Consider the following 11611-nt stretch of genomic DNA (forward strand, 5'->3'; position numbering starts at 1 on the left):
GTGTGTGTGTGTGTGTGTGTGTGTATGGGGGGGCAGAGGAGGGAACTGAACCCAGCTCTTCTAGCCCTGGGCAGTCAGCAGTAGCCTTCTGCTACTGTTGGCCCCCATCTTCCTGAGAATAAGTGTCCCACTCCCATTCATTCACCCAGCAAGTATGGACTGACACCTGCTTAATGCCAAACTCCATGCTGCCTCCTAGAAATACGATGGAAAACAGGGGGAGTTCCAGGTCTAGTCAGGCAGCCAGATTTATGAGCTGCTTTTACAAGAGAGTTAAAAAAAATTGAATAGACATTTACTGACCGTCAACTATGTGCCAGGGACAAGAAACAAACATGAATAAGACAGTGTGTACCCAGGGCAGTGGGGACCCAGAGGGAGGCAGTTAAATGTGTTTGTTTATGTATATTAGGACAGTGGGGGGAATATCAGGATGGCTTCAGAGAGGTGGGGATATTAGAGCTGAGTTTTGAAGCACAAAAAGGAATTTGCTGGGTGGAGAAGGGAGGATCTTAGAGGGCAGGGGAGAGGAAGGGTATTGTAGGCTAAAGGAACTGTGAGGAGAGTAGTGGTACCTTCTGAGGCCTCTGCGCAGTTTGGTGTGGTGGGAAGGGCAGAGCGTCAAGAGGCAAGTCTGGAAGGATGGGCAGGGGCCAAACGAAGCCCAGCCCAGCAGGCCATTTAGATTTCGGCCACAGAGCTTTAGCAGGAGTTTAGGGAGGGCAGTCAGAACTGTGACCAATCAAATTTTCATTTTTAACTGGAGGCAGAGAGATCAGTGAGAAGACTGTGGCAGCCAGTAATCCAGGTAAGAAATGGCCTGAACCAAGTGAAAGTGAGGGGAGATGGATGTACAGAAACACAGAGGTTTTTAAGAGGAAGAATTGTCAGTATTTGGTGGCCGATGAGATGTGGGAAGGAAGCAGAGTGAGGAGTCCAGGATGCTTTCAGGTTTCTGGCTGGAGTGACTGAATGGAGAGTGAGGTCATTTTGCTAAGGACACTGCAGATGGTGAGCTAATTTGGACCTGTAGAATTTGAGGAGCCTGTGGTTGGTTGCAGAGTTGGATATCAGTTGGATCTGGGCTGGAGACAGATCTGAGAGTCAACAACACATGATGGTTCTAAAAGCTACAGCAGAGGGTGAGGTCACCTGAGGGGAAAGTGCATAGAATGAGAAGACACCGTGCCTCAGAGGGCTGAGGGAAAACCCTCTGCAAGAGGCTGAGAAGTAATAGTCAGAGAGGGAGGAGGAAAACCAGGAAGGGAGATGTTACCGGAGACCAGGAAAAGGGACTGAGAAGGAGCAGCCGGAATCCTGCTTGATGCCTTGTCCCTGCAGCGAGGTTGCCTGGACTCAGGCACCCCACCCTGTCTTGCTCTGACTCATCCTTCTGCTTCCCCTCTACAGACCAGATGTTCGCCATCCAGCCAGTGATAGCTGAGGGGAGCCAGTTCCTGGGGGGCCCACCTTCTGGAGTATGTCAGCCTGAGTTCCAACCAGATAGCAACTCCAACTTCATGGCAAGTGCCAAGGATGCCAATGAGAACTGGCGTGGGATGCCAGGCCAAGTGGAGCCCATCCTGATGAAGAACTCTGAGTTGCCCTCTGATAACCAGGCTTTCCAGGCCCCTGGACTTCCTGACGGGGAGGTCCGCAGCCCACCAGAGGGGGCAGAGATCCCCAGGGCTGAGCCTGAGAAGATGGGTGGTGCCGGCACAGTCAGCTCCCCTCTGGAGGATAATGGCTATGCCAGCAGCTCCCTAAGCATTGACAGCCCTAGCAGCAGCCCTGAGCCTGCCTGTGGGACCCCTCCAGGCTCTGGCCCTTCAGATTCCCTTCTGCCCTCGGTGGCCCAGGCTGTGCAGAAGCTGCAGGCTCAAGAGCTCTACAAAGAGCAGGAGAAGGAGAAGCATCACATGCATTTGGTGATGTACCGTCGCCTGGCCCTGCTCCAGTGGATCCGAGGCCTGCAGCACCAGCTGATTGACCAGCAGGCCCGCCTGCAGGAGAGCTTTGACACCATCCTAGACAACCGGAAGGAGCTTATCCGCTGTCTCCAACAGAGGGCAGCACCATCCAGGCCCCAGGACCAGGGCTAAGAGCGAGCGCCTCCACAGGGGTGCCAGGGGTATCTGTATATATTTGCAGGCATGAGTGTGGTTGTGCACAAGTACATGGTTATTAGCTGGTATGAGTGCAGCTAAGGATAAGTGAGTATGTATGAGCTAACATGTAGTGGATATCTGCAAGGATGTATGACTCTGCACCTGTGCGCCAGCTCGCCTGGGCTATGTGTACACACAAGCTAACTTATGTGCAAGCCTATGTATGACTATGTCCATCTGTGTATGTGTTGTATGTATGTAAGAGGGAGTAAATTTGTATATGCATATGTGGACAGACACCCAGCAGTGTGTGTATATGTGCATGAGTGACGATATACAGTTGACCTTGAATAACACAGGTTTGAACTGCTATAGTTCCACTTACGAGTATATGTGGATTTTTTTCAATAAATATGTACAGTACTGTAAGTGTATTTTGTCTTATGATTTTCTTGATAACATTTTCTTTAGCTTACTTAATAGTAAGAATAATAGTAAGTATATGATATGTATAACGTACAAAATGTGTGTTAATTGACTTTATGTTATCAGTAAAACTTCCTGTCAATAGGCTATTAGTAGTTAAGTTTTGGGGGATTCAAAAGTTGTACATGGATTTTTTACTGTGTCAGGGTTCAGCACCACTAACCCCTGTGTTGTTCAAGGGTCAACTACATGCAAAAGATGTGTGTGCCTATGAGTGAGTTTGAGTGTGCAGGCTGTGGTGAGTGTATGTGAGGGAACCCTTGTGTGTGCAGGCCTATGGGTAGGGGTACATGTGTGCAGATGCAGGCATGGGAAGTATAGATGAAGAACGTGTATTTGCAGGCAGACTTGCAAGCAAATGTGTGCAAATATATATTCAGTTGCACATGTGGGGCATGCATCCACACCCTGTGTTACCCATGGCCTGCCATAGCCTTTTTTTCTCCCCAGGGTCCCACTGCTTCCTGGAAAGAGGGTGGCCTGCTGTCGTTTTTCTGAGGGTTATGGCTGATCCATTCTCCTGGGATTTCCTCACTCCTCCCAGACCTTGCTTTGTAAGGCTGCTGTCCCTGATGATGGATTTTCTGTAGGTGGTTGCTGTTTTGGCCTGCCGTGGCTTTTTGGGCATGATTTTGCCAGGGCAACTGGTAGAGAATTAGTATCAGGGAGGGGAGCTGGGGGTGGTGATCAACACTATGGCAGGGATGGGGGGCTGGATCAGAGAGGAAGATAGGGGACCGTCCCTCTTGAACGCTGCCTTTGGGCACATGGGAGATGGGGATGGGGGAGATCGATGATGGCAGAACCCTGTGAAGAATAGGAGAATGGGAATTCTAAAATACCGATTTCAAATAAACCACACCTCTCCACTGCAAAGAAGCTATTGCAGACCTTATTGACTTAAGTTTCTGATGCAAAGGAATGTGTGCTTATAAGCTTGCAAGGAATGGACAAGGTGATCCCAGGCTACTAGGGAAATTCTCACTTCCCTCCCTGTGCCTCTACTTGCTATGCCTCTCTGGCTTTAACAACACTGCATGTTGAATTAGTTTGTTCCGTTTCCCTGAAATCAGCCTGTCTGGGTCAGGAGGAGCCACAGTTCAGCTTTCAAGGGTGGGCAGGGGCAGTGTCAGCCCAGCCTCTGGAAGCTTTTCGGGTGCGGGTCATACCCTCACTCGTCACTGTATGGCCCTTTGAATGGGGGTTGACAGGTTCCAGCGGAAGCTCTGTGAGGTGGAAAGTGGGTGAGTTCTGGGGAGAGCCAGGGACGAAGGTAGCCAGCCAAGCTCTCTGTTTTGCTTCTGAGAGCCAAGAGGACACAAGCTCCCGATGGGTGAGCCGTGGCATGGAGGTCACCAACACTGCCTCTGGCCCTTCGTCTTCCTATCTGAAAAATGTGGGGGCTTCTTCTGATTATCTCTAAAGAGTTCCATTCCTGATGGGTGAGTGGGTGAAAAACATGGGGAGTGAGGCTAAAGCAATGACCCTGGGAACTTTGTGTCCAACTCTTGCATGTTGAGTGTAAACCAAGATAAATAAACTGGGACAGAAAAGTGCATTTCTTTTTTTCTTAAGATTTTTATTAAAAAATACAGCTAACATACAATATAATATCAGTTTCAAGTGTACACAATAGTTATTCAACATTTATATACCTAACGAAGTGATCACCATAAATCCAGCAACCATCTGACACCATATTATGCTATCACAATAGTATTGACTATATTCCCCATGCTGTATGTTACATACCCATGACTGATTTGTTTTATACTTGGAAATTTAAACTTATTTCTCTTCACCTTTCCCCCTCTTTTTTAATTTTTCAATTATAGTTAACATTCAGTATTTTTTTGTATTAATTTCAGGTGTACAGCATAGCAGTTAGACATTTGTATAATTTAAGAAGTGACCCCCCTGACTATTCTAGTACTCACCTGGCACTATACATAGTTATTACCATATTACTAACTATATTCCTTATGCTGTACTTTACATCACTATGATTATTTTGTAACTACTAATTTGTACTTCTTAATCCCTTCACCTTTTTCACCCTGTCCCCCAACCCCCCTCCCATCTATCATCCCAATAAATCTGGTACCCATCTGACACCATACATAGTTATTACAGTATTATTGACTATATTCTTTGTGCTATACCCATCACTCCATGACTACTGTGTAATAACCAATTTGTACTTCTTAATACCTTCCCCTTTCTCATCCACCCCCAACCTCCCTCCCATCTGGCAACCATCAAAAAGTTTTTTGTATCTATGAGTGTGTTTCTGTTTTGTTTGTTTGTTTTGTTCTTCAGTTTCCACATGTAAGTGAAATCACATTGCATCTGTCTTTCTCTGTCTGATACTCCACTCAGCACAATACCCTCCAGGTCCATCAATGCCACCGCGGATGACAAGAACCTATTCACTTCCATGGCCAAACCGTATTTCATTGTGTATGAGGATTCACCCCAGCCAGCTCTGGTGCCTGTTTAGACCGCCCTTTGTGTGTGCCACTTGTGATGCTAATTGGGTGGTGTTCCACTGTGGTCTGAAGCCCCCAGTATGTTGGTTCTGTGGCTTCTTGGGAGGGGCTCCGGTGCAGGCCCAGGTCAATCACTGTCTGTGACTGGCCAGGGACTACTGGTAAGAGCTACAAAATGATCCACAGTTGTTCACTGCCTGTGCTATACTTAGAGATGCATGGGAGAGGCCACACTGTGAACTCAGGACAGATGCCACCAGTACCAGGCCTGGGGTTACTCGACAAATGCTAGGACACCTGGAGGCCTGCTGCCACCTGCCAGCTTCCTTAAGTTTCAGCCACTGAAAAAGCCTCGTGAGGTACATGCGCTGAATGAGGCAGGGTCTCATTCAACTCATGTACCGTGCTGTGGTCACCATGTTAATGTAGACTCTGGTTTGATGCCAGTGCTGAGCCTGGAGCTACTCAGCAAAAGTCTTACAGCACACTGAGGCCAGTTGCTGCCCACCTGGGGCCTGTGGTTTCTGATAGTTTTCCAAGAAAGGGTGCAATGTTGGAGGGACTGACTGCCAGCAGAGAAAGTGCCTCCACCTGTGAGCAACTTGGGTGGGGCAGGGTCCGAGTTGAGTCAGCAGGATGGAGCAGCAGAGCTCACCAGGCCAGTCAGATTCAAATTTGGCTGTAAGTGTAGGGGGCAGGCTTAACATAGGAGGACCCCTTGCTGTGAAATTTCCAAATGTCCTCCAGTCCTCCCCCCTGAAGCCAAACACCTCAGTTTTCCACCCCATATATCTCTGAGGCCCCCCGAATCACTGTCCCTCTGCTGGAGCCCAAGGTGAGTGCCTGTGAGTGAGTCTACGCACAGGCCATTTAAGAGGATGTCTGGTTTTCTTGTAGCCTTTTGTCCCACCTGTATGGTCGGAATCCCCACTGTTTTTCACAGCCAGATGTTGTGGGGCTCCTCTTCCTGGTGCCAGTACTCCAGGCCAGGGCGCCTGGTGTGGAGGGCTGGTGTCCCTCGCTCTCCAGGGGGAAACTCCAGAGCTGATATATCCGTCCTGATGCTCAACTGCTAAACTGAGGTTTGGGGCCTGTTCTGCTTCTCTGCCCCCTCTACCAGTCTCCACGTGGCTTCTTTATAATTTTAGTTATAAAACTTATGCTTGGCAAGACTTTAGATGGTTCTCCAGGTTGATTGTTCTGTAATTTGGTTGGAATGTCAGGGTTCTGTGTAGTGGCTATCTTTAAGGAGATTGAATGCCCTCTGGTGGCAGCCTATGACCTGTCTACCAGACTGTTTCCTACAAGCCTCACCCAAAATCCAGTGTTAGTGTCTCATAATCGCAGCAAGGACAATTGACAGGAACAGGAAAGTCATGAGATCTGTGAGTGCCCGATCAAGGAAGGCTTCCTGGAGGAACAGAAGCCTAGAGAATGAGTAGAAGTTGAGGCAACAGGATAGTGGTTTCTGGTGCAGACTGGACCCAGATGTCTTGGAGCCTCCTCCTGCTGGCTGTACCTCGTTTTTCTCAACTGTGAAATGGGGCAATGAATATTTCTTGCATTGGGTAATATGAGAGTTAAATGAGTTTACACACATAAAGGGCTTAGACCTGAGCTTGGCACATAGGAAGTGGTCCACAAATGTTATTATCTGACTAGGAGAGGAAGGGGAGGCCATCAGAAGTAGTAGATGCCCTAGGACAGTTGTGCTGTATATTAAAAAGGGTTGCTAAAGGGCCTCGAATCCTAGACCCATGAGTTTAATGGGTGCTGGTGGTGAGAAGAGGGACATGAGATGGGGATGCTCTGGAGTCTGAGCCAGGCCTCAAATCCACACTCATACATGCCCACACCCACCAGGCACCCACACACACAGGGGCACCAGACCCTACACTTATGCATGTATGCGGGCTCACACACACGCACACAAGCACTCACACTCACAAATGCACACTCCTGGACATAGATCCACATGCATGTTCCCTCTACTCCCCAACACCTCTCAGAAATACGACTGCACCCAGCCTGGGGAGGATTGCACGCCCCAGCAGCTCCCTGAGACTCTCCCAGCCCCAGCACAAGACGGCCAGAAATGTGCCTGCTTCTCTCCAGGCCTGAAGACTTCTCTAGCCAAACCTTATCCTTGCCCCGCTACTCTCCCAAGCCGGTAGGCTGAGAACCTGTCAATCCTCTAATCGCTCCATTCTCATTCATCACCAGTAGATTTGAGGAGATTCATTTGGTTGTGGGACTGGCAGGCGCGGGGAGGGAGGTGGCGCGAGAAAGGGGTGTTTGCACTAAGGTCAGGGCTGCGGGAGGGGCTAGGTCCCCCGAGGGCCTCTACGTCTCCCCCCCGCCCCCCATGAAAGAGGGCTCAGGCTGTGGGATGCGAGCAGCCTGAGGGCTCCGGGCGGGGGGCCTTGACCTTGCCCCATAAGGGGGCGCGAGGTGGAGCTCCAGTGCTCTGCGCTGGGGAAGAAAGAGAGGGCTGGAGGCTGGCGTTCAGCTGGTGTTCAGCGGTCTCCAGGCGGGGCTCGTCCCCCGAAAGGAGAACACAAAGGGGCAGCCTCCCTGGACCCAGTGCCGCCTGGAGCTGAGCGGGCCGGGGTTCCACACAAAGCAGGGGCCAGGAGGGGCCAAGCCCGCCCCACGCGCCGGCACGCCCCGGGCTGCTGATCCGCACCACTGCGAGCGACTTTTCCTGCGCCTAATCCCAACAAGCATGAAAACGGCTGCGGCCGGCCCGCCAGCAGGCCCTTTGTCCCGACCCCTCACCGGGCAGCTGCAGCCGGGATCCCTCCCTGCTTTTGTGTCTCCTCCCCCGCCGCCCCTGTCGCCTTCCCCACCTCAGCTGCCTGGAAGGCCAGCAGCCTTCCAGGGCTTTCGCCTTGGGCACTTGGACGCACAAAGGGGGGCAGCGCCTCTAATCTGGGGGAGGAGGAGGATTAACCCCAGGGTCTGCGTGGGATGAGGCCCTGGAGGGAAGAGCAAGAGAGGGCTGCAGGGTACCCCTTACGCTGGGTGTGCAGGCATGCATGTGCGGGTGATGTGAGGTGAGAACATACAACAGATCTGAGACAGGACCTGTGGGTGTGAATGTCTGAGTGGGTGCCAGTTAGCCGGCTGGAGGGGACTCCGGTGGTTCCGCATGCTTCTTGGGCTCCTCTAGCCAGCCCCCAACATCCAGTGTTCAGACAGTTCTCTATGGACCTTGATGTTCCTCCGGGCTGACTTGGGACCTCTTCTCTCTACACGCCTCCTGAGATCTCCACTCTGTGCCTTCAGTCCCCACCTACCCTGGGGCCTCCAACACCTCTGTCTCCAGCAGGGCCTCTGCCTCGCACCCCCACCTGCATCAGGGCAACTCAAACTTCCCATGTCCTTAACTGAGCTCATGTTCTCCACACACCTAAATTGGGTCATTCCCCTCGATCATTTAGGGTGTGAGTTTCAGTCCTCCTAGTCACTCCTCATGATAATCACCAAGTCCAGTCCCTTCCATCTCCCAAGCACCTCTCCAGCCCCATGCCTTCCTCTCCACTCCAACTTCCCCCAACTTGGTTCAGGCCATCATCATCTCTCACCTGGACAGCTGGAAGGGCTCCTGGTCTGGCTCCCTCCCTCCCGTTTGCCACACTACTCAAGAGTGGGCTCCTATAAGACTCCTACAATTTAAGACCTTTCCAAGGCTCTCCAGTGGTGCAACTTGCTTCGCTTCACTTGCAAGTCCTTCTCTGACTGGTTCCTGCATCTTTGCTGGCTTGATACGAGTATTTCCCAAGGGTCTGGTCAAGGGTCTGGTGTTCCACAAGTTACTGTCTTGTCCACAAAGACCTTCCTCAAGAGCCTTCATGGAGATTTTTCCCTCTCAAAAAAGGGAATGAAATTGCTGGTTAGCCTTGTTCCTCATAGAATCATCCTTCTGAGCCCCAAGGTTCAGTGGACTACAAGGCAATGGATGATTCAGGGAAGTCAGACCCTCAAAAGATGGTGAGTGTTGGCCCAGCCTCGCCCACACTATGCCTGGTTCATGCAGGACAGCTAGGTTCCTCCCAAGCTGATGAGGACCTGCCCTTCCTTGGGTTCCCTCAGGCCACTGTGGCTGCAGAGGCCATGCCAGGTGCCTGAATTCCCAGGGATGCTGGACACCCTTGTCTCTGTCCCAGATCCCTCAGGATGGACCACATCCCCAGAGGGCCCTGAACTCCACAGCCTGCAGGCATGTCTGTGTCACGCTGATCCTGTCACCATTGTCACCAGACACCTACCTCCTCCCAGGCACTGCCAGGAACCTGCCTCCAAGGTGCTCTTCACATCCTCGTCTTAGTCACAGACAGGAAATTCCCGAGTTCAACAAATATTTATTGTTGTCTGCCATGTGCCAGACCCTTTGCTAGGCACTGGGGACCCAGATGAATCAGACACAGTCCCATCCTGAAGGGACTTCAGTCTATTTGGGAAGACAGACCCAGACACGGGTAATGAGAGGGCAGTGTGATAAGTGCAAATAGAAGCCTGTACATGGTGTTATGGAAGCATTTCCCAAAGTATGTTCCAAAAGGCGGGATGTAAAAGGTTTCTGTGATCACAGGGGCTGGGGAAACACTGGGTTAAATGATGTTAACTGAACTTCTTTATAGCAGGACTCCTTGAGGCCTTTACTCTGCCAGTTACGTGTTGTAGATTCCTGATAGAAGGGTTTCTAAAACTTGTTTGGGCATGAAACCCTTTTTTCATGGACCATCTTATAGATTGAGTGTTCCAGGGATCACATTTGGGAAACATTGCTGTGGGAACCTAGAAAATGGAGATACTAGTTCTGTGTTTGGGGTACAGAGAAGAATGAGGAACAATCAGGAAAGAGTTCACAGAGGAGCCAATGTCAACCTGGAAGATGAGGAAAAGTTGAGGAAAAAAGTATCCTAGGAAAAGTGAAGAGGATTTGCTCCGGGGAGGCTGGACCCAGGGGCTACAGAGGGTTTAGAAGCAGGGCACTGCCTCAGAGACAGAGGACTCTTTTTGAACCAATGACTGCAGTGTGGAAAGGGGCTTTATCTGTACAACTGTTATGAATACTCACTCTCATGAAATCGGCCTGAAACATCACATCACTTCCTGGGATGCTGGGCAGACTACTAAGGACAGTAAAATATCTCACTAGTTTGTGAGCCAGCCATACCTCTGTTTTCAGGTACACTCAGGACCTTCACAGTTTGGGTGTGTGTATGGGGTAGTAATGGGTGCAGGATGGAAACCCCAGGATCAAGTCTTATGAAGAGAGGGTTTCTGTATCAGGGTTACTGGGCTTCATGATGGGAGCCAACAAGACTCCCTCCAAAGATCTTCTTTGCTTTGTGTCAGCTGAAATTGGTTTTGCAGGAACCATCAACATAGGTTCAGTCCAGAATATGCAGGAGTATACAGATGTGTATGTGTGTGTCCTGACCTCTGTGAAGAAGTCCAAAGCTTCTTTTTTGTTTTTCTGGTACAGCTGTTGAGTTTTAATGCCATGCTCATCCCCTTCTGTTATTTCCATCCCCGTAGCCAGCCATCCTCTTCCCGTTCTCAACACCACCTTTCCCAACTCACTTCTCCATTATAGCCCATACCATCTCCCTAACAACAACAGTAAGAGAAAGAAGAAGAAGGAAGAAGAGGAGGCGGCAGAGGGGGAGTGGGAAGAGAAGAGCATGCCCAGAGTGCTTCCTTTGTGCCTGGGCAAACACTTGGTGCTCTACATATGCCAGAATAGCTACCTTTGCTGCTTCCTGTGCCTTGAGTGCCAGAAACCCTCATACAGCCTCCAAGGATTCACAAACCACCTTATCCCTAAATTCACTCCTACCCCCCCAAACTCACTCACATAGAAGCAGATCCTTCTGAGTGATTGCCTGGCTTCCTTACCCTCCAATTTGTCTCAGGTACAATTATCACCTTGCTCTTTCTAATGAAACTTATATGAGACACTCAGATACTCACCCTAATTCTGAGATCTTATAGTCTGTGTGTGTGTGTGCACATATGTGTGCATGAGTGTACATGCATGAACGCACATGCACATAGTGTTTGGGGGATGGCTACATACTTATCTAACAGATGAGGAGACTGAGGCTGGGAGAGGAGAAGGGAGATCTTTCTGACTCGTCAGGAAATGGCGAATTACATGATGGAATCTTCTCCAACCTTGCCTCTTTATAACATGTAACATTTTCCAAATCACTTCCAGTTCTGTTATTTGGCTATAAAGTAGGTACAATCAACCCCATCTTTCAGTGGGGAAGCTATAGTCAAGTTCAGGGGTCGGTAAACTTCTGAGACAGAAGAGCTGCCAGGGGTCAGCAAATTGCAGCTCGTGAGCTGCAGGCTCAGAAGTAAAATTGAAAATGAAAATGAAACTATCATAGTTTCATTTATAAAACTTTTACAGGATATTATTCACATAATGGTGATTATGTAAAAATATACTTATGGCTCTTGAATAATTTTTAAATTGCTGTGAGGGACAGAATTGGCTCTTCCAGGGGT

General features: G+C 49.9%; 1 protein-coding gene across 1 annotated transcript; it reads left to right on the top strand.

Annotated features, from left to right (window-relative positions):
- The first annotated feature begins 1169 nt into the window (after nt 1-1169).
- Nucleotides 1170-4152, top strand: CUNH1orf216 (chromosome unknown C1orf216 homolog). The gene has a single exon (XM_019657186.1). The coding sequence runs from the start codon at nt 1416-1418 to the stop codon at nt 2100-2102; it is 687 nt and encodes a 228-aa protein (XP_019512731.1). The 5' UTR covers nt 1170-1415; the 3' UTR covers nt 2103-4152.
- The last annotated feature ends 7459 nt before the right edge of the window (nt 4153-11611 follow it).

Source organism: Hipposideros armiger, unplaced genomic scaffold, assembly GCF_001890085.2.
Source record: "Hipposideros armiger isolate ML-2016 unplaced genomic scaffold, ASM189008v1 scaffold_10, whole genome shotgun sequence".
Classification (NCBI taxonomy): Eukaryota; Metazoa; Chordata; class Mammalia; order Chiroptera; family Hipposideridae; genus Hipposideros; species Hipposideros armiger.

Bases quoted from the DNA above. Each gene is read 5' to 3' on its own strand.
- CUNH1orf216 (XM_019657186.1), top strand. From the start codon at position 1,416: ATGTTCGCCATCCAGCCAGTGATAGCTGAGGGGAGCCAGTTCCTGGGG.